Below are 22,530 nucleotides of genomic sequence, written 5' to 3'. Positions count from 1 at the left end.
TAGGGCCAGTGGAAATTACACAAGGGTTAGTGGAAATTACATAAAAGCAAAAGTATGATTTACAGTCTAACTCTAATCCCAGCCCTAACCCTGTATGATTTACAGTCTAACCCTAACACCAACCCTAGCCCTAACCCTAACTCCAGCCCTAACCCTAACGGTTAGGGTTAGACTAAGTCATACAGGGTTAGGTTTGGTGTTAGGGTTGGAGTTGGGGATAGGGTTGGGGTTGGGGTTAGGGTTGGACTGTAAATCATACTTTTGCTTTTATGTAATTTCCACTTGCAACGCGCTGTTTAGGAGTCTCAACTAGCCGGCTCACACCGCGCGAGACACGTAACATGGGATTCCACGTGCGGAGGTTGGCTTGTTTATATAAAATGTTTGACAGGTGGATTGGCCAATGAGCTGAACATTTTACTACTTCGTCACGTTTTCCATGGAAACCTACGATTTCTGACCAATAGAAAAGTAATAAGGCGGGACCAATATTGAGGTCGCGAGAAACGTTCGCTGATTGGCTGCTGTATCTAAACCGGAGGCAACCGAGGGTGGAACTGCCGACTACTGTGTCAGCCCTACTGAATGCCGTCTCCCATAGAGGAATACTGACCTATACGTGGATCAATTTTCGCCGTTCGGCTTTGTTTTTTCATGAGACAAGATACGCAAGAAAAGGCGAATATATTTCCATATACCAGGTGAGGTTGCCACTCAAATTTATCCCTGCAGTTGTAAAATGAACGTAAAAATAAGTTGCATAACGATATTCGGTCTGCGCATGCGCGGTCACTGACTTGCTCTAGTTTTTATTTCACTAATTTAACGCAAAAACGACATTTTGCCTTTATGTGATTACATGTAGCGAAAGTTAATATTCACTTGAGTGATGTGGGCCATTTGGGGCCGCTTGATCATTATTGTCTTGTCTGTTATTCGGCTAAATAGTCACTTTTACATAACTGTGTCAGTGTACCGTGCTGTGGATTGCAGGTCAACGTGTGTGTGTGGATTGTGAATAGCAGGTCACTGGGAGAGAGCGGGGGAAGGGTTGTTTTTCGCCGATTTTACCAGCTTTATACTATACGTACTTTCTTATTATTAACGTTTAAAAACATTAATGTATGCGAAACAATCCATTTTGATCAACATGATCTTATTAGGTATTTTTCTTAACCAAGATTTTCTGGTAGCCTTTGTGACTATACATGGCCTCATAATATACTGAAGTGTTAAAATGCTTTATTCTTATAAATCAGTGGATACTGGAGATGATTCTGCAGCTGTGTAACGCATAGTGGTATGAATTATCAATAGATGAATGTGGATGGGGATCTTACATGTGTGTGTGTGTGTGTCTATATATAGAACACACACACACATATGTACATTATATCTTATATAATTATAAAACAATAAGACAGTATATATGTATGTGTATGTATATATATATATATATATATATATATATATATATATATATATATATATATATATATATTTGTCTTATTGTTTTATAAGTATATAAAATATAATAAAAGTAAAGAAGCCAAATGGATCTTCGAGAAAAGGTAGTCTTATGTTATATTTCAGTATTGGGATATGAGTTAAAACTATACATGTAGTGTCTGTCATCTTTAACCTATGGATCTTTATCTTGTTTCGGGGCAGAATAAGAGACCCAAATAATTACAATCTAGAGCCTATTCGTTCCTAAAACCTTTATTCTTGTACTTGCCGGTTTGTTAAGTGAAGAGGCTAGTGCAAAGCATTCAGTTTTATGAAGCAAAAGCTACAGCAGTGTTAAACTGCACTGGAGTTAAATCCATGTGACCGAAGCAGCCGTTGTATAATGCTTTCAGAGCTGGGCTAGTGTGACTGGTTCAGCCTGTGAATGATGATGCAGAGCTGCCAGCTCTATAGTCCTTGGCTTCAGTTTCATTATGTCATTCTAAAGAGTTATGTGTTGAGGAGCATGTTTCTATGGAGCCTATCTCTGTTTGCGTGTTGAATTTAGACCTTTTGGTCTTTGATTGGGTGTTTTGGCAGGTCGTTGCATGGTAGGTATTATGCATGTTCCCCAATGTTCATCCAGTGACGCCTCAAAATCTGTTTCATTATAATGTTTTGGTATTTTATTGTTTTTTAAAAGATTTACTTGGCATGTCGGTATTGCTGTAAGTTTTTATGATTGGGTTGTTTTTTTGTAGAGGCAAATGCTCTTTAAGAAATGTAATATAACTTACTATAATGTTATGTAGGTGTTTTATTTATTTATTGGAATATGAAAGGAAATGAGATGTTGTTGTCTTCAAGCCACCGATTGGTTAACATGGCTTTCACTTGCTGACACTCCCATCTCTCTCCTGACTGGTTAGTTGGTTTCAGCCAATAAGAGGTTTTCTCTGAAAAGAATGTTTATAGTCAGTCACAATTTCAGAGACAATGACAAGCAGCAGGATGTGAGGATGCTTGGAATTTATTTCACTAAAGCTTAATTGTTATAACTGAAACTAAGATCTTTGTAATGTTGCACACTGGTGCTTCTTGTTACATAAATAATAACGAGTGATCAGATTGCCAGAATTTGGCTTACATAAATGAGAAATAGAGCTGAGAACCAAGAGGCAGTTTGTATTTTGTCACATTGCTTGTTCCCTGGATTGATTGAACAATTGCATACTGTAAGTACCTCCTAAAGAAATCTAATTATGCAAATGATAAGAAGCTAGTTAGAATATCTTGTATGTTGATTTGTATTATATCATACACATTTATTAACCCTTTAAAATGACTTAAAGACATTATTGTATTACCATAAATGAATGGTTGCTGTATAATGTGCATATCCTATATCATCTATATTAAATTGGAGCTAATAGTTAGTTTTGCAGTCCAACTCTGCATTACATAAGATTAAATCATAGTAACACTTATGATTTTTTTTTCACTTTGAGACCTGTGGCTGTCCAGTGTGGTTTCCCCATTGATTACCGGATGTTAAACAGCTACAACTGCATCCAAATATGTTCTACTGTGAATGGGCATTTTACTAAAATTACACCTAAAGGGGTCTTGAAAATCATTTCTGTGATTGGGCTGTTAATTGACTCTCAAGCCGTTTATAAATTTTTCTATCATTATAATTCACAATCTCCACCCTGAAAGTTTGGAATCCTTTTTTGCGACTATAGAACTTTAGAGGGATGGAGAGTTGCAACCTCTCTGTGAAACTATGTTCATAATGTAACAGGCATTTTCCTTTATTGTACAGGTTCTCCCTAGTGAGAGAGAAACTCTACTTCGACCCAGTGCAACACAGTGTGTGCTACTGCCATGAGGAACACGACCTAGTCTCCAATTTCCTGTCCTTTGGTGCATTCCATGTCTGAAAATAGTGACCTTCACCATTACCTTTATCCAACCCTGGACGGGCGGGAAGGGTCCCGCAAAAGAGTCAGCCTTCAGGTGGAGGAAGGCAGGGTCTCTTCCTGTCCCACCATCAGCCAACTTCACCGTATGGCTAACAATTACAGTGAGGGCTGTGGCAGGAGGGACATGGGTGAATTAGAACCAGAGTTGGGCTTGGCCTCAGAGGGGAGTGAAAGTAGTCACGAGCACCCCGCATCGCCAGGTTCTCCCCATGATGAGAGGAAGCGAACTCACTTGCACGAAGATGTAGAGATGGCGGGCTCCAGTGGGAGTGGGACAGAATCCCATGGCAATGAATCACATGGAAATGAGTCTCACGGAAATGAATCTGTGGGCAGTTCAAATGGAAATGGGAAAGATTCCGCTCTCATGGAGTCATCGGGAAGCAACAAGAGGTGAGAGCACTGTAACGCACTCAGTCGTGTACAAATATTCGCCGTTATGTGAAAGCGGACCATCTAGGTCATGGAAGTATGGATCATTAAATATAAGAGAGAGACCATTTTCTTCTGTATGAGTCATGGCTGCAATGTTGCCTGCTTTCTTCAGCGGTAACATGAATAAATGTTTTATTCATGGGCGACTACTCTTACAATCATTTGACAAATATAGCTATGAAACAATTCATGACAAATATAGGTAACAGGCAACATATTACTGTTTATGATGTAGAATTATTTCCCTTACAGTATTTTAATTATATTTTTTGTCAGTATAATGCCAATTAGAAATGTCCATATGTTTAATCTCTAACACCGGAATGCTCCTCCTGGGTTTTATTCCAATAATTGGTTCTCTTTTGAGTCATCTAGTGGTCAATATGGTCGCGAGCACTTATTTAAGCATGGACATTTCTGCAAATGAAATTAGATATTATTATACTATTTTTTTGTCTTTTTTTTTTACATATCACCGACATCTTCTTGCCTAGGGGTCACTTTGTTTTTCCAACACATTCAAACATGTTTTGGGTCACTTGAGGTTTTGTGTGACGTTTTTCAGGCTTTCAATTATTTTTGTTTTAATAATAAAAACCTGTTGTTCATGATTGCAGCTCGAATTCTCACAGCTCTTCACCACCAAGCAGCTCCAATGCCTTCAGTCTTTTGAGCTCTGAGCAGGACAACCCATCCAGCAGTGGTTGCAGGTTAGTACTCAGTCCACATCTTAAACATTTAAATAGCCAAAATTCACTTTTATAGTCGAGGTGGACATTCTTGTTTAAAAATTTCTGATTAAAATATGTACATGGTGGTAAAATAGAGCTACATTTCTGGTTTGTGTTTGGTTGAACTGAACCTAAATCATTAAAAGTAATGGGTCCATTACACTGCTACATGTCACTCATCTCAACACCAGTCAATCTAATCATACCTCAGCCAATTCATATCTCAGCTCATGAGTGTGCCAGCATTGGTGAGACATTTTCTCTAAAGCATGTGTACTTGCCTCGTGTTCGCTCTGCAGCAGTGAACAGTCAGCCAAAGCCAAGACACAGAAGGAGCTCGTCAAGACCCTGAAGGAGCTGAAAAAACATTTGCCAATGGAAAAAAGGAGCAAGGGCAAGTCTACCACTGTCAACACACTCAAATATGCTCTACGGTGTGTGAAGCAGGTGAAAGGTAAGATTTGTTTTTGCTCATCTCTTTTATTTCCCAACAACCTAAGATCTCTATTGTACTTCAGAATAAACTGCATAGTCATGGATCATTTCATTATAGCTAATGAGGAGTACTACCAGATGTTAATGGTCAACGACAGCCAACCTCCTGGTTTTGAAGTGTCATCCTACACAATTGAGGAAATCAACAGCATCACTTCTGAATACACCGTCAGAAACACTGTATGTCTCTCAATCACACTTCTGTGATGATTACATTATTTTGTGATTATTCTGAAGACTTTAACATGGTGCAACCCTTTCTCTTCCAGGATATATTTGCTGTGGCCGTCTCACTCATCACAGGGAAAATAGTTTACATCTCAGATCAGGCTGCAACCATCTTAAACTGCAAGCGTGAAGTGTTCCATAATGCCAAGTTTGTGGAATTCTTGACACCCCAGGACATCAGTGTGTTCTATAGCTTCACTACACCGTACCGCCTGCCCTCGTGGAGCATGTGCACTGGAGGAGGTAATAGCAATTTAGAAAGTGCTAAAATTCTTGCATTTACACACGTTGCATGGTGGCTTTCCACCAGCTGCACCAGGCACATGGAAAACCTCGTGAAACCCAAATTTCACCCCCTGCCCACACACAGAAGCCTCCATTTCCTTCAGTTGAGCTACCCACTCACATGACGGTACATGCGTAACACATTTTATTAGCATGATCAATCTCACATTAACCAATGGATGCACACTCACAGACACCTGCCACGCTGTTTTCTAATAAGCTGATTATAGCAATGAATAAATAATATAGTAACTATTTTAGTGCGACGGGTTTAAGGTTTTCTTTTTTTGTTTGTTTAAGTAGCCAACTTAGATTTTTTAGACTGCATATAACGGTTATGAGTATGACTTCACTGACAATGTCATCTCATTCAAACTTCAATGGATGGGTGATTTAGGAAATTGCCAATTTCGATGATTTAGTCATCCTGCTTCTCCTTTCTCCCTGTGTCTTATTCAGAGTCGTCTCCCACGGAGTGCATGCAGGAGAAATCCTTCTTTTGCCGCATCAGGTGAGTGAAAGTGCATTAATAAGCAAAGTAGCAGGAGAAAAGACTGTGTAGGGTCATAGCTTTGAGCTTCTGATATGCAGCTTCCTTTTCACTGAGCACAAAAACACTACAGAAAAGCTCAGGCTCGCTCAGATGGGAACCTTTTTCATAATAACTACGTAGTTTGAAGCCACTTTAAAGGCCTAACCAGGGGTCACAAACCTATTTTTTTAAACATGCTTCTTGTGTACTTGTGTACTCATGCCAAGTGCTACGTGTTTGATACATTTATTAATTTCAAATGACATTTAATCATGTGTTGTAAATTTCATGTGAATACTGATTTCTCATCATTCATGAGAATAGAAAGCTACTGTTAAATGTTTAAAACCAAGATTGCACAGATGTGCACATCTTCTTGATTTAACTAACCAACTAAAATTGTTATTTTTGTGTTGCAGTGGTGGAAAGGAACACCATGGGGATATGCAGTACTATCCTTTCCGTATGACTCCATATCTAATGAAAGTTCAAGGTCCGGAATTGTCTGAGGAGCAATTCTGCTGCCTCCTATTGGCAGAGAGGGTACACTCTGGTTATGAAGGTGAGCGTGCTCAAATACATATCTTTTGCTTTCATCTAAACCAGTGAAATCATGAATTTGAGTAGACTTTAAAATATAATTTTTAATTCATTACATTAATTGATTAGATTTTAAATAAAGGGCTAAAGCAGCTGATTTTTGTTTTTCCAGCACCCAGAATCCCAACTGACAAGCGCATCTTCACCACAACGCACACACCTAACTGTGTCTTTCAGGATGTGGATGAAAGGTAATTAAGAGATTGTATTTATGATCTTGCCTAATATGTTGACGTATGTGTAAAAGTCTAAACTTTGAATACCTCCCTCCCCCCTTCAGGGCTGTTCCACTGTTGGGTTACCTACCCCAGGACTTGATTGGGACACCTGTCCTACTCAATATGCACCCAGACGACAGGCCAATCATGCTGGCGGTGCACCGCAAGAGTAAGACTACATTTCTTCAATGGGATTGATACGGCACCTATAGTCCTTCTATTGTAGAACATGATCTCACACACTTTGTTCCTTTCCACCAACAGTTTTGAAGTATGCTGGTCAGCCATTCGACCACTCCTCGATTCGGTTCTGTGCAAAAAATGGGGAATACATTACAATCGATACCAGCTGGTCCAGCTTTGTTAATCCCTGGAGCCGCAAAGTTTCCTTTGTCATTGGAAGGCACAAAGTCCGCATGTAAGTCTTTGATACATACATTAGTCTTTTTTAATGACCATTTCAGATTGAATTCCTCTAAAATTCCATCCCACTTTTGGTTGCACCACCCATCGACCTTACTTTCTCGGATGGAATTTCAGTACAAAATTGACTCATTCAACATGTTTTGCTGACATGCGGCACACGTTTTTTTTTCAGGGGTCCTATGAATGAAGATGTTTTTGCAGCGATGCCCTTCAATGAAGGGAAGATGATGGATTCAGACATCCAAGAAATTAGTGAGCAGATCCACAAGCTACTCTTACAAGTATGTACATGCGACCCATTATTTAAACACAATTTAAGGCAGGCTTTTTTCAGTTATTTAACAAAATCTTTATCCTCAGCCGGTTCACAACATGGGATCCAGTGGTTATGGTAGCCATGGCAGCAATGGCTCCCATGAACAACAGGTGAGCAATGGCTCATCCAGCGAAAGCAACGGGAACGTGATGGTAGGGAATACCACTGAGGAGACAAGCAAGGCCAAGCCCACCAGAACATTCCAGGAGATTTGTAAGGGAGTTCACATGCTGAAGAACCAGGACTCACACATTTGCCTACGCTCCCCTCCCCCATCACCTGCCCCATATCTATCGAAACCTGAAAAGAAAAATACAGACGGTGAGTTCAGTTCAGTATCAAAACAGCTCATAAATAAATACTCTTTTTACAGCCTATCAGAACTAAACCTATTGTATACAAACTTTTTTTTCCTGACACAAGTGATTTTTTTTTCCTGGAACAGCAGTGTCTCAGAAAAGTCCATTGGTACGTCTCAAAGACGCCGCACCAAAAGATAGTAATGCGGTTAGCATGGATGAATTCACCTTCAAAGACCAAACTGCCTGCTCCTACCAGCAGATTAGCTGCCTTGACAGTGTTATCCGGTAAGTGTGTGCTTGTGTGTACACGTTTACGTAAGTCTTGTATATGAATTTAAAACTTAAACATAACTGTGCCTTTCACAGTTACCTGGAGAGTTGTAACATCCCCATTACTGTTAAGAGGAAATACCAATTTTCCTCAAACACCACCTCTTCCAACTCAGATGATGGCAAGAAGTGTACAGAGGACACCATGCAAACGCCTGGCGGTTCAAACACAGGTGCTTATGATTTGGAACCACACACATGTACACACACACACACACACATACACACATACACACATACACACACACACACACACACACACACACATACAATATGTCTGTGTTTGTTTTGGCAAGAGAATTTTTTCTTTACTTAGGTGGTGTTGAGGTGCACTTTCAGTGTAGTGATGACAAACTCTTTCCTTTAGATACTTTGTTGCTGGAGGGACAGCCTGGATTGTCAAACATGAAAGTGCTCAAGAAGTCCAAGGCAGCAGTCGTCGGTGCGCCAATGGGACCCCTTCCCTTACCGAGCAAGGCAGAAAGCGTTGTGTCAATCACATCTCAGTGTAGCTATAGCAGCACCATTGTGCATGTGGGAGACAAGAAGCCTCAACCGGAGTCTGGCAAGTTTTATATTCACTGTTCAAATTTATCATTCTATTCCAATTTATAATTCCGTATCAGAGTAAAGCAATGAAGTTAGGAATGTAACGAACGCTGGATAGTACAAGTGAGCATGCCATAGCAGTGGCAAGATGCCTTACAAAAGTGTAGCATAGGGTCTTAGATGAAAATCCTTTCATAAGTAACTTGTGACTAACGTTTATGAATTGTTTTGGCAGAAATAATCGAGGATGTGGCTGAGAGCCCGGCCCCCCATGCCCCACCCGTTAGTTTGGTGTCTCCGGTGAGCCAGGAGAAAGAGGCCTATAAGCGGCTGGGACTTACCAAGCAGGTGCTGGCGGCTCACACACAAAAAGAAGAGCAAGCTTTTCTCAATCGCTGCCGAGAACCTTCTAAAGCCAGGACGTTCCAGAAGGACTATTCCACACATTTGCACAGGCAGAAGAGGGCAGTCAATCCTGAAGGTAGGAAATCTTTAACATGAGGTTACAAAACTATTCAAAAACGTAACTTTAATGGCTACCATTAGAGGTGATGTACGTCCACACCATTCGAAATGGAAGGGCTGACAGTGAATCAGCCCTTTCCAGTTCCAAAACACTGAGATGTCACGTCAGTCACTCTCAATAACAGAGGAATTTGTTAATCAGAGTAAACTCAAAAGCCACTAAAACAAACGTGGATCTAATTGGTTTTCTTTCAGCAAATTTGTTAATCCCACACTCCCAGTCTGTGATGTTTGTGGCTAATTTGTTTTTTGGTTAAATGCAGATGTGATGACATTTTGTAAATTCTATAGTCCAAATTTCAAGGCCCTCCATGTTTTTCTTTATAACCACCAGGACTACAAGGTGCCGCCAAGCAGGGCAGCAACAGGCCAGAGACGACTGCCAAAAAGGGCAGCCGTAATCGAAAGTCCAAGAAGCCACGCATGAAGCATCCTGATTCGTCAGACAGTGGCGTGTCAAACCGCAAACCCCGCCCTCCTCCTCTTCAGGGCCTCAACCAAACATCATGGTCCCCATCGGAGGCTTCCTTGTCGGCTTTTAACGTAACCTACCCGACAATGGTGCCAGCGTACCAGCTCTACCCACCGGCACCTGCCGCGCCGGCCCAGGTCCCTCTCCCCGAACCCTCCCTTCCCACAGGCTTTATAGAAGGCCAGAGCACCCAGGTCCCTCCCACTGCAACTACTTTTCCCGCTCCCATTGTTACGCCTATGGTGGCCCTGGTGGTGCCAAATTACCTCTACCCACAAATGGGACCTTTGGGCCAAATGGGACCTGCTCCTAGACCGACATTTTTCCTGGAGCAGAGCCAGACGCAACCTCAGTTTAACGCCCAGCAGCCCTTTCAACCGGCGCAGCCCTTTCAACCGGCGCAGCCCTTTCAACCGGCGCAGCCCTTTCAACCGGCGCCGCCCTTTCAACCGGCGCCGCCCTTTCAACCGGCGCAGCCCTTTCAACCGGCGCAGCCCTTTCAACCGGCGCAGCCCTTTCAACCGGTGCAGCCCTTTCAACCGGCGCAGCCCTTTCAACCGGCACAGCCCTTTCAACCGGCGCAGCCAGCGTACACCCTGCCAACACACACCCTGCCAACGCAACCTCCGTTCACCGGCCAACAGATTTTCCCTGTGCCGACCGCCTTCCAATGTCAGCAGCCTTTCCAGGCTCGCCCCACCACCTACCCTGCCCAGCAGCCCTTCACTGCGCAACCCACTTTTCCAGTCCAGACTCCATTTGTCACGCAGACCCCGTACCCGCCGCAGCCTTTCACTTACGGCCTAAACGGCCAACCTCCCAAAGACTCAGGTTTGGAGCCGAGGGAGGCAGCGGCGTCACGCTCCTCAACCCCGGCATCTGCAACACGTGAGCGTACCACATCACCGACCCTGTTCGAGTCTCGGTGTAGCTCGCCGCTTCAGCTCAATCTACTCAGCATGGAAGAACGCCAGGACAGTACTGTGGCCTTTTCTGGACCCCAAGTAGCCAGCGCAGCACCATGTTCATTTGCAGCAGGAGATGCAGGGCAAAAAAATGCCATGGTCTCAGCCAAGGATGAAAATCTTCAGGTGAGGAATTTTGAGGAATCGTTGAAATGAATTGTTGAATATGTTATTTTAGCTATTCTAGATATAAATATCATTCTTACAAATGAAACGAGACACCTGCAAGGCTGGTATTATATGACACAGCCACTGGATCTATCAGCTTGAATAAAATCCATGTTCAAAGACAAATATCTAAAGATCAAGCTTTTAGGTGAAGTGTTTTGAGAAAGCGGTAATACTAGAAAAACATGTAAATGGTAAATTAAGGGGAAAATAAAAAGTAAATGCCCAAAAAAAGACCAAACGGCTTCCCATACAATTATAACAGCATATGTTTTTCTTTGTCTCTTAATGATGCAGGTTGAGTCTCTGGAAGACGGCACACACAGTGATAGCCACTCGTCTTCCTGTCACCTCTTTGATCTCCTACACCAAGAGCAGGAGGACTCTCGCTCTGGCACTGGTTCAGCAACATCTGGCTCCATGGGCTTCGGATCGGGATCGGGCTCGGGCTCAGGCTCGGGCTCGAGATCAGGCTCCGGTTGCAATGGATGCGGTACATCGGCCAGCGGAGCTTCAGGCAGCAGAACAGGTTTGTGGATAGAATCCGACCAACCTTAAGAGAAATCTGCTCAAAAGCACTCTTTGATCTGACTTTTATGTATTTCTCTCAAACACTAAATAGGGAGCAGCAACACAAGCAAATACTTTGGCAGTATTGATTCTTTGGAACACGACCCCAAGATTAAGACCAAAGACAAGGCTAGAGGCGAAGGAGACTGTGACGGTGGCCAATCACAGGCCAAGGTGCCTGGCAAAGGCGAGGGAGAGCATTTCATTGAATATGTTCTCCAGGAGCCCCCTTGGCTACTGATGGCCAATGCAGATGACAAGGTCATGATGACCTATCAAATGCCATGCAGGTGAGGACAATACTCAAGATATCATAATGTATAAAATCTCCTTACAAAATATTAAAACATACACTTTCTGAAGAAATTTACATGTCCCGTGACCAGATTGGAAAAAAAATACTAGATGATAGATGTCATATTCAATTTGACTATCAAAAGATATTGAACACCCTGTGCTATCAATGGCAGCCAATTAGTTTATACTTAATAATTAATTTAAAAAAACAATACACCTTCGTGATTAGGACCAATTTCTGTCTATGGGCATCCCTACCTGTAAAGATCAAATACTGTGTAAAATCTGTCATAGAAATATTACTATTGGTTTAATCTTTCCAAAACCAGGGAAGTGAAGGCCAAAATGTCCTTCAATTTTGAAATGACCCATAAAAAGCTTCCTTCAAGCAGAAAATAAGATTGCATTTTTCATTCCAACAGGGACATTCAGAAGATTCTACGGGAAGACAAGGAGCGACTAAGACAGATGCAAAAGAGCCAGCCCCACTTTTCATCAGAACAACGCCGGGAGTTGCTGGATGAACACCCGTGGATGAGAAGAGGGGGGCTGCCTGCTGCTATAAATGTGAAGGTAAGATCTGAACTCATTTCTTGCAAATGTTTGAGGGGAGGGAGGTTCGGCGCATGAGTGGTTAGCACATCAGCCTCACAGTTTTGGGGTCCTGGGTTCGAATCCAGGTCGGTCCTCCTTTGTTGAGTTTGCATGTTCTCTCCAGGCCCGTGTGGGTTTTCTCCAGGTACTGTAGTTTCCTTCCACATTCCAAAAAACTGCATGTTAGACGGGTTGGATACTCTAAATTGCCCCTAGGTATGAGTGTGAGCGTGAATGCTTGTCCATCTCCTCGTGCTCTGCGATTGGCTGGCCACCAATTCAGGGTGTTTCCCGCCTCTGGCCCGAAGTCAGCTGGGATAGGCTCCAGCACCCCCCGCGACCCTTGTGAAGATAAGCGATTCAGAAAATGAATGAATGTTTGAGGGGTCAACGTGATTTTAGAATCATAATTTTGCAATGCGTTTTTGTTATATTTACCATGGGAGTGTTTCTGTATTCAGGAGTGTCTATACTGCAAGGATGCCACAGAGGACCACATTGAGGACAGTCTCACTGAAATGGACATGGGGGAGATGGATGAAGAGCTGAACCAAGACTGCGAAAACACTCAGAGCCTGTCACAGGAGTCGCAGCCCAAACTGGACACTGGCTCGTGAACGGTCACCTACCAGCAGAGGGCGCGTATTTAACCACTCATGGACACTTCACGCACACATGCATGGTTAGATACAAGACTAAAGAACCATGTGCCTGGCACCCTCAACAAGACTCATGAACACAGGTGCCGCAAGTGTGTTTGTGTGTTGACTGTGAGAATGTGATATAAAATGACCACACAGAGCCTTTACTTTGTACAGCTGTCTCAACACAATCTCAGAAGTGATACCTATAATTTAATTGAAATTCCCCTCCCCCTCAACAATTTTCTGAGAGATGATGTGAGCAGTCCAAAATGTGTAGTTGTTGAAACTATTGTCACAAGGGCATTTCCATGCCCTTTTGATCTTGTGTTATCTATCTTTTCACTGTTAGCGACTTGTCAGTAGGGAGAGCTCCATTTTTTAATGAACTCTTCTACTTCTCAGACCACAGCAAAGCACTTAGATAGGCAAACGGATGGTTTGTGTAACCCTCGACTCATCAGCAATGACTGTAACTGGCCTCACGCAATGACAATCTGATACACAACACATGCATTTAACAGTTTTTTTTATTTATTTTAGAGTTGATGTCAACTTGACCAGGGTTTCTAAAGCTACAGCCAAATTTCTTCAAGTAAAGATTGTATATAACGTATTGACAACAAAATACTGTGTATAGTATATTTTCAAGTCCTGTGCAGTAGCTCTTGGTCACTTTAGTGTGAGACTGGGAACTGGCACACAAGAAGTGGGTGATAAAACTGATTTACAGCAAGTTTTTTTCCAGTTTTTGCTCAAATAATATTAAATTAATTAGAATTGAAAATTACTTTTTTTTCCGGTTAGCGTTATTTAGATGGGGTACTTGACGGTGTTATTGCCTCAACGCTGTTATACCTTTTTAGTTTTAATACAAAATAACGTAGCTAATCAGGGACCACACATGTATATAATATTTCTGTCTAAACAACAACGGAAAAACTTGTTTTGGGGATGACGGCTGTGATACTTGGTGGACTGGGACCAGCTCAGGTGCTTTGGCAAGGATAAGGCTTCTGAATGTAATACAGGCTGGACCTCTCACTGCTAGTTTATGTGTGTGTGTGTTTGTGTGGTCAGTTTTTTTACATCCGGTTTCAGCAAAGCTGAGTCAGCTTTACTGATGCCATTTTGTCCATGTATTTGCAAGAAAAACTTACATGCAAGTGTGATTGAAGATGGGGACAGTCCTGAGTCATGTGACTTGTGTGCATTTGGACAACATGTGACAATTCCATTGCATTATTGTCCTGTTGGACTGGCCCAAATGAGCAGACTTATAAATATCCTGCCACAGTGAATGGAGAGAAATGAAACTACAAGCAACGTCAACTCTTATTTCTGCCCCATAAGCTCTTCGGTGTGTAAAGCATTGAGAATGTAACTGGTTTGTACATCAGGACTAGAAATTCCACTAAAAACATAGGATGAAAAATGTTTTACGCCTTACTGTTTTTTCACAAACGGGGAAGATAATATGTTGGAGTGAAGGAAGCAACCTGACTTGTAAGTCCATATATTGTTTATGCTTTTGGGACATACATTGGTGTCCTGTACATTTGGTTTCTTGCCATTGTATGACTCTGATTTTATCAAACTATAGTGCAGTTTTGTGCATTCTTGTATGTAGGAATTTGTGTTTGAAACACTGATATATTGTTGTAATAAAATTACAGGAAGTCTTTAAACAGTTGAGACTTTTCATTTGATATTGACAATATGCCTAAAATGAATGGGGGACACACAGCAATTTGATAATTTTTTTGTTTATAAATAAAACGTTCATCTGCATTCATTCATCTTTCATACCCGTTATCCTCATGAGGGTCGCTGGGTTATGGAGACCGAACCTCACTGAACTGGTTGCCAGCCAATCGGAGTTCATAAGAAGGCAAAGAATCTTTTACGCTTACGATCAAACCTATGTAGAATTGGAGTTTCCTATCAGTTGTAATATTTCAAACTGTTCTTTGTCCATGGTAAATCACATAGTTATTCTACACAAAGCATAATATCTCATCATTAAGTCTTATGTTTTATGAGGCATCCCATAATGAATTCAATTCTTACAATCTTCTAATTGGTTGAGATTTGTAGTTTCCCTCCATATTGAATAACAAGCAATTATTGTTAACACCATATGACCAGGATGAATATAGCATTGATAATCTGATTGCAAATGTTTGCAGGATACTAATATAAATTAAATAATGATAATAATAGTCAAACTAAAAGCAGTAGGGTTCTTACAATACAGTAAGCATTTGATGTTCAGCCTGCTGCTTGCGCAAGTGATTGTTCTCTCACAGCGCCATATGCTGCCTAGTGCCCGTTAAATCTCTCTCGGGCCAACTGCTGCATTTTGTTGACCTTTGAACCAGACCTCATACAAACTGGCCACCAACCTGCAGCTGATGCGTGAAGATGCTGGAGCTTTGTCTGTTTTCTGATACGTTAGGCAAAGACCTAAATGAGAAGAAAAGCTATTTTACATGTCTTTTTTCAGGTTTAAAGTTGTAACAACATACAAAGTAATTTTCACTCTTGATCTTCATGGGATAAAGATAAGATTCTTAAAATCCCATTCAATACATTTATAGTTAAATGTCAAATTGACCATATGACCAAGTTCAGCACTGGATTTGAAAGTGTTCTCAGTTTGAGGTTGTTAGCAATAACCGCGCTTTTGAAATATATCATTTCAGTCATAATTTTGTAGCTTTGCTGTGTGTGTGGATGCCTCTCTTTGAAGAAATTGAGCTAGGTGGTATTCTTTTTAATGACTTTTCAGGTCTGGAAGCCTTTGACACTTCCCTGTCAAATGGTCAGTGTCAGCTTTGATCACTGGAGCTCCTTGAGTTGTTTCCTGTCACTTTCACACCCCTCCACCTCTTTTTTCATTCATTCATTTTCTGAACTGGTTATCCTCACAAGAACCGCGTAGGGTTCTGGAGCCTATCCCAGCTAACTACGGGCACCCTAAATTCCAGCCCTCCATCACTTAGCTGTCTTAAATAGTTAAAAAGTTTCAAGACGCAACATCTCATCAGTCTCTGACATCATATATAACGTCATCAACTTTAAGGTGTGAAATCCCCTCAAATCGCTTTTTACGGAGTGTTTTCCACGTTTGCTTTTTTTCTGACAGGACGGAAGAATATGGCGGTCAATGCATTGTGATGGTGAGCCTGCATTATCCCAACAGGATGTAACAGCTTTTTGCCAATGAGCTCATCTGCCAAGAGGTGTGACTCAATGGCAAGGGAGTGCTAACGGGAACACACACTCACCAGACACATGTACACCGCCATGTCTAATGAGAACTAATGCAAGCGTTGTGTACATTTTGTACAGTAGTAATGAGGGATTGCAAATAGTGTTTACCTTTTCAAACAGTTGCGTGTTTGAATACAGTAAGTAACATTACATAAACCAGAAGAAAAGTGAAATCCATTAAAGCGAAGGCTCATTTCTTTACCTCAACTTTACAGGTGAGAAGATACATTTGAACTATTAATAGTAGCTTACAAAAGTGGAAAAATATTTTTTTTTACTGTTTTTGACATGACAGGCACCATTTTAGGTAAGTATCTAGGTGAGTATCTCATTATCATTTAGTTGTTGAAGACATATAAAAGCTCTTGGCTGGCAGGATAGTTATGTACAGCAACCATAACTAGAAGTCAATATATACATTTTGTGTATCTCACTGCAGGACAACGCATTTTAAAATCTAGCAATATTTAGAAGACCAGTTGCAACATTGTAAAGTATTTTAAATGTAGTGTAACAAAATCACCACATTTAAGTCTGTATTTAGACTGACATGAGACTTGCAAGTAAATTAACTTACTCAATGGACTTCCAGTTAAGTTGCTGAATCAGCTTTCTAAATTGGTACGACTGAGGTTAGTCGTGCATGGTATGAATGTGATGTGACTCCTACTACAGCAGGGGTGGTCAAGTCCGGTCCTCAAGAGCCCCTATCCAGTCTGTTTTCCATAACTCCCTCCTCTACCACACCTGAATCAAATGATCAACTCATCAGCAAGATCCCAATTATTTGATTAAGGTGTGTTGGTGGAGGGATACATGGAAAACAGACTGGATAAGGGGCTCTCGAGGACCGGACTTGGCCACCCCTGTACTACTGTATGGATAAAAATTCCACAACAAGAGCTTATGACCGCACAAGTTTCTATTTTTAAAAATTGCTTTACAAAAAAGACGAATATATTTGAGTCACATTACATTTCACTCAAGCCATTCCTTTAAAATATTTTATTATGAAAATTCAGTGATGTAAACATTATAGCAACACAACATTCTACAGGGATTTGCTAGACATATAAACTACCAGTACAAATCTTTATGAAATACATTAGAAATATTTATATTAATCAGAGGCACTGCCAAACTTACATTTTCTAAAAAGAGCTCACCATACAAATTCTATGTACATTATGTGAAGTTATTCACATAAAAAGGGGTATAGTCCTCATTTGGCCTTAGCGGTTGAGCTATAAGTGAATATTGTGAGAGTGTCATCAATATGCCTCGGATGAAAAACCACAAAAAATCATCCAACTGATTTTGATACTCCTTAGGGTCATCTTAAGTGAGCTAGAGCCTTTCGTAGATAAATTTGGTTGGGTTCACCTTGAAGTGGTGGCCAGACAGACCGGGGAATTAGACAAACAACCATTCAAACTCTCATTCAAATCAAGGGCTGATGTAGAGTTGCTTTTGGAAAATGGAAGAAAGCTGGAGGTAACGCACACAAGCACAAGTTTGAACCCAAGACCTGGGAATTGCGAAAATGTGCTACCCACTTCTTCACTGTGCTGCCTAAAGGAAATCCACTCTCCAAATAATCAATCGGCGAAATCCAAAGATCAGTTTGACACACTTTCTGCAGTTTTGTTCACTGAGTGGACTCCAATGTTTCACGACTTCAAAAGAGTCAGAAAAAAAAGACATCAACCATCCTAAAGATACACAGCATCAATGTGTCTGTCCAAAGAGTAATGAAGACAAACTGCTCAGACATTAATCCGCAAATGTGGCAACTGTGGATGAATCCATTCATTTGTAATTATTAAGTGTTTGTTTTGGGGTGCAATTTTTCCTCTAGATCCAGCATCATGCAGCCCATCCACACCGGGAGGCTTTTACCAGGGTCTCCACATGGACCTGGGGTAGGTCGCCGTGGGCGTGCTCAGAGCTTCCCCGTTTTCCAAAGCTTGCACGGTACTCTGGTTGTGCTCGCTGTCGGTGTCATCCAGATCGGAGCACGAGTCCTCGCCGCACGTGCCGGAAGGGGCCGGCGAGAGGTTGGGGGACGAGCCGCTGAACACGCTCCTCCCCCCAGGAGAAGCCAGTGCCGAACGGAGTAAGTCTCCGGGCCACGCGCTTCCCGCGTTCCCGGGCGTGTCCGTCATCAGATCCATCAGCACGTCCTGGAGGTGGTCTTCGTTCAGGGGCATGCACTCCAGTAGATGGTTGAGGAGCTCGGACGCCACCGTTGCGTCGATGCCGGGGCAGGTGGACACAAACATGTGGACCTCGTGCATGCATTGGATGTAGCCAGCAGCGAACCTCTCACTCGCTTCGTGGCTCAGCGTGTCTTCTTCTGTTAATGAAACAACATTAGGGAGTAATTCAACTTGTCGGGTTGGTCTTAGCCTGCAATTTAATCTCCTAAGACCCAGACTCTTGCAAGGCATGCATTTGTACTTTCTCTTTGATATTTAGGCCAATTGGGACCTGATGAGTGTAAAAACAAATAATTATCTTTTTACATTGTGTAGTTTCTGAGAAAGGTGATGTCCACATCATAAGTGGACGCCAGGCCATTGTATCCCCAATTATGTCCAATGTCCCTATTGATTTCCAATTGGAAGAAAATGATCTGATAGGGACTCATGACAGAGAAAGCAAAGCATAAGCAATTCCTCCCCCAAAATTGCATCTTCTAGTTGGATCTACTACTCACTATACTTTAACTGTAGTTCAACCCTGGAGAAATCGATGGGGAGGCACGTCTTATTACTTTTCTCTGCACATCAATGACCAATCTCATCTCTTTTCCAATGAATTCTTGTTTCATTTTCATTCTGAATGGTGTAAAATGAGGGACAAACCTTGCACTCGGCTCTTCAGGACGTCCTCTACCTTTTTCACGGTCATCTCCAGCACCTCGGCGTTCTCCATCTTAGAGTGCAACTATTTAAAATAGAATTGAATTGAATGCTTTTATTGTCATTATACGTGTATAATGAGATTTAAAGCCTCACCACAAAGTGTACAATAACAAGAACAAAGAGACAAATAGATAAGTAAATCACCAACAAATAAATAATAAATAATAAATAGTAAATAAGTAGTCAACATAATAAGTAGTCTCATCTCATCTCGTTTTCTGAACCGCTTTATCCTCACCATACACACTCACACCCATACCTAGGGGCAATTTAGAGTGTCCAATCAGCCTACCATGCATGTCTTTGGAATGTGGGAGGAAACCGGAGTACCCGGAGAAAACCCACGCAGGCCCGGGGAGAACATGCAAACTCCACACATGTGGACCGACCTGGATTTTAACCCAGGTATAAAAAGTAGTCAACAACATAAATAAGTAGCGAAGTGCAGAACTAACAACAAACAAACAGATAAATAATTAATAAATCAATAAATAAGTAGTCAAGAAAATAAATAAACAGTAGTCAACAATCTAAATAAGGGAGGTTGAAATGCAATAAAACTATCCATTCTGCGTTTGAAATAATAATACCACAGTATTTGGCTGAACACTCACGTCCGAATCGGCCAACAAGCTCCTCAACTCCTGCAGGCTTTCATTGATGCGAGCTCGCCTCTGCTTTTCCACCAGAGGCTTCCTGGTCTGCAAGGCATTAAAAAAATCCCCATATTTACTCCCTGCGCGTGGAAACCCCGCTTGCAGCGCAGCCTCCGTTTTACCTTTCTGTCCGACTTGTGGATCCCGTACAAGCACTCCTCTTCTGGCAGGCTAAATTCGCTCTTGCTGTGCCGAGCAGAAGGAGCCATGTTGTTCACTCAAGCTTCCTCTCCCTCCGCGGCCGGGACTTGTGTGTAGTACTAATGTCGTGTACAATCCCAACGAGACGTGCTGCCGTCATCCGATGACTGTTGCTGGCATTTATAGGGGCTTATTTACATGTGAATAGGGGGCGAGCTGCTCCTGCTGGGCGACAACAGGGCGCACAAGGCAGCAGCCAATAGGAACGCAGCTCTTTGTCTCTGGTCACTATACTGCAAGAGCTGGACAGACTTTAATGAAGGGTTTTTTGGTTGTTTTTGTGTGTGCGTGTGTCAAGGCAAAGACGCCTTCGTTTTTCACATTTGAGAAAAGGTATGGAGCAAAATAGCTGGTATATGTAAAAATAGTCATTCGTTTCCTCTACCGCTTTTACTCATAAAGTTCGCGGGGGGTGCTGGAGCCTATATTTACGAGCACCCTGAATTGGTGGCCAGCCAATCGCAGGGCATGAGGAGATGGACAACCATTCACTTACACACTCATACCTTGGGGCAATTTAGAGTGTTCAAACAGCTTACCTTGCACGTATTTGGGACGTGGGAGGAAGCCGGAGTACCCGGAGAAAACCCACGCATGTCTAGGGAGAACATGCAAACTCCACACGGTGTGGACCAGCGTGGGATTGACAATAATAATAATTTACTTGACTGACCGTAAATAACTAAAATTTTAAAAAGGGTATCATTATTAAATTAAAATAAAAGGCTTTTTGTGCTTTTGAATAAATTGAAATCACATTTTGTAGCTAGGCATATGCACAAATCCTCATTCCTGAATCCACATAATAGTGAATTAGGTATATACTATAGAGATTAAAGACACTGAATTCCAAAGCTGTTTATTACAGTATTTTTTTCATATAAATAGTAAACACACAGGTAAAGACCCCTGTGAGATGACTAGACTGACACCATACATTCATTCATCTTTCAGATCACTTAAAAACATCAAAATTGTGTTGTATTTTTTTCTGGGATTAGACAAAATGTAACTGTCCCAAACGTGTCCATAATACCCCATGAAATTGATCAAAGGCCCTTGGATCGAAACATTTGGTGGCAGATTTTATAAATGGTGAAATTGGTGTTACACTTGACAAGGCTTCACCAACACTAGACTGCCGCAATTACGTTGTCTATGAATGTAAGAATCAGTTGGATGATGATAGACTTATCGTACCGTGATGCCTTCGAATGAGCTGCAGATATCATTTAATAGGTTTGTTACATCCCTAATATAAGTAGCTATACTGTATCGTGTTTTGTTTACATTCGGACTCACATCCCATTTATTGTACAGCTCAACGTAAACTGTACCTAAAGTCAAAACATACATACAAAGTATTCATTAAGTCATTCATTTTCTGAACTGTTTTTCCTCATATGTGTCATTGGGGGTGCTGGAGCCTATCCCAGCTGACTTCAGGCACCAGGAAGGGAACACCCTGAATCGATGGCCAGCCGGCGATGGACAACTATTCACGCTCACACCTAGGGCCAAATTAGAGTGTTCAACCTGCCTATGACGCATGTATTTGGACTGTGGGAGCACCCAGAGAAAACCCACGCAAGCTCGAGGAGGAGAACATGCAAACTCCACACAGGAAGATCGAACCCAGGATCCCAGAACTGTGAGGCGGACCCACTAACGACTTGACTACCAGGCAAAAACAACATGTACCCTACATAAATACAAAATGTGTCTAAGTGACAGGATGAAAACAGGAAATCATAGTATAGGAACTTTTTCTGATATTGGATCTTGGCAGATTGTTCAGGTTCAACAATAATATCTGACATGACGTTTCATGCATGATGCTTTCTGCTCGCTTTTGTGTTCGAGCCTCAGAAGACTGCCTGGGATGGATGTGGGGCGGATGTAACGCGATGCCTTCAGTTGGCAGCTGCTGCTGGCGGCCCCTCGGCCCAAACAGAATCAGCCGGGGGAATTAAGTGTCCTTATCCAAAGAAAGCGACAGGTGTTGCCCCGAGATCGCTGCTGCTGCATTTTGCATTTATTCTCACTCTTATTTGTCGATTCCTAATTTGTGTGCAAACGCACATTCTGCAATTGAACGCAAAATTTCCCTACTACTTTTCAAGAATCCCGCACTTTAGTTGGAAAAATAATCCACTTAGTTTTTTTCTGCATAATAGATTCTTTGCTCTTGTTATTCGCGTTTTGTACATTCCATTCTCATGCAAATCGTCACCAGGGTGGCGCGATGGTCTACTTTCTTTGACTCAAGATGCGCACGGCGCTTCTGATCAACAAATACACTGCGCGTTTATTGTGCACGGAAATGCCACAGTTGCGCGTCATTGCGCAAAAAGAGC

The 22,530-nt window shown here is 41.9% G+C and overlaps 2 protein-coding genes across 3 annotated transcripts; one reads left to right on the top strand and one right to left on the bottom strand.

The window, feature by feature from the left end:
* The first annotated feature begins 553 nt into the window (after positions 1 to 553).
* On the top strand, positions 554 to 14,801 carry LOC144083453 (period circadian protein homolog 2-like). Of its 2 annotated transcripts, none has more exons than XM_077611322.1 (22): positions 554 to 701; positions 3,275 to 3,827; positions 4,487 to 4,579; positions 4,900 to 5,054; positions 5,154 to 5,275; positions 5,365 to 5,566; positions 6,068 to 6,119; positions 6,560 to 6,702; positions 6,853 to 6,931; positions 7,021 to 7,127; positions 7,223 to 7,376; positions 7,557 to 7,665; positions 7,745 to 8,021; positions 8,149 to 8,287; positions 8,369 to 8,505; positions 8,700 to 8,897; positions 9,117 to 9,362; positions 9,741 to 10,969; positions 11,309 to 11,540; positions 11,634 to 11,871; positions 12,301 to 12,451; positions 12,934 to 14,801. In XM_077611322.1, exons 2-22 carry the CDS (start codon positions 3,385 to 3,387, stop codon positions 13,087 to 13,089), a joined length of 4,662 nt encoding a protein of 1,553 aa, XP_077467448.1. In that variant the 5' UTR covers positions 554 to 701; positions 3,275 to 3,384; the 3' UTR covers positions 13,090 to 14,801. The 2 variants fall into 2 exon arrangements, with proteins under 2 accessions (XP_077467448.1, XP_077467447.1); XM_077611321.1 differs by having other exon boundaries at positions 8,146 to 8,287.
* A 2,578-nt stretch (positions 14,802 to 17,379) lies between these two features.
* On the bottom strand, positions 17,380 to 20,358 carry her13 (hairy-related 13). Its single transcript, XM_077611544.1, has 4 exons — positions 20,095 to 20,358; positions 19,931 to 20,017; positions 19,257 to 19,338; positions 17,380 to 18,745 (listed from the first exon to the last, which is right to left on the bottom strand). Exons 1-4 carry the CDS (start codon positions 20,179 to 20,181, stop codon positions 18,285 to 18,287), a joined length of 717 nt encoding a protein of 238 aa, XP_077467670.1. The 5' UTR covers positions 20,182 to 20,358; the 3' UTR covers positions 17,380 to 18,284.
* Between the last annotated feature and the right edge of the window lie 2,172 nt (positions 20,359 to 22,530).

This window comes from Stigmatopora argus, chromosome 10, assembly GCF_051989625.1.
Source record: "Stigmatopora argus isolate UIUO_Sarg chromosome 10, RoL_Sarg_1.0, whole genome shotgun sequence".
NCBI lineage: Eukaryota > Metazoa > Chordata > Actinopteri > Syngnathiformes > Syngnathidae > Stigmatopora > Stigmatopora argus.
The sequence above is the reverse complement of the archived record's forward strand: the minus strand, read 5'-3'. Positions and strand labels throughout refer to the sequence as shown.

Excerpts from the sequence above, each read along its gene's own strand:
- LOC144083453 (XM_077611321.1), top strand. The coding sequence starts at position 3,385 with ATGTCTGAAAATAGTGACCTTCACCATTACCTTTATCCAACCCTGGAC. Across the intron at positions 5,055-5,153 it reads GTGTGTGAAGCAGGTGAAAG|CTAATGAGGAGTACTACCAG; the intron begins GTAAGATTTGTT and ends ATTTCATTATAG. Across the intron at positions 8,022-8,145 it reads TGAAAAGAAAAATACAGACG|CAGTGTCTCAGAAAAGTCCA; the intron begins GTGAGTTCAGTT and ends TTCCTGGAACAG.
- her13 (XM_077611544.1), bottom strand. The coding sequence starts at position 20,181 with ATGGCTCCTTCTGCTCGGCACAGCAAGAGCGAATTTAGCCTGCCAGAA. Across the intron at positions 19,339-19,930 it reads GCTTGTTGGCCGATTCGGAC|TTGCACTCTAAGATGGAGAA; the intron begins GTGAGTGTTCAG and ends TATTTTAAATAG. Across the intron at positions 18,746-19,256 it reads CCTGAAGAGCCGAGTGCAAG|AAGAAGACACGCTGAGCCAC; the intron begins GTTTGTCCCTCA and ends TTTCATTAACAG.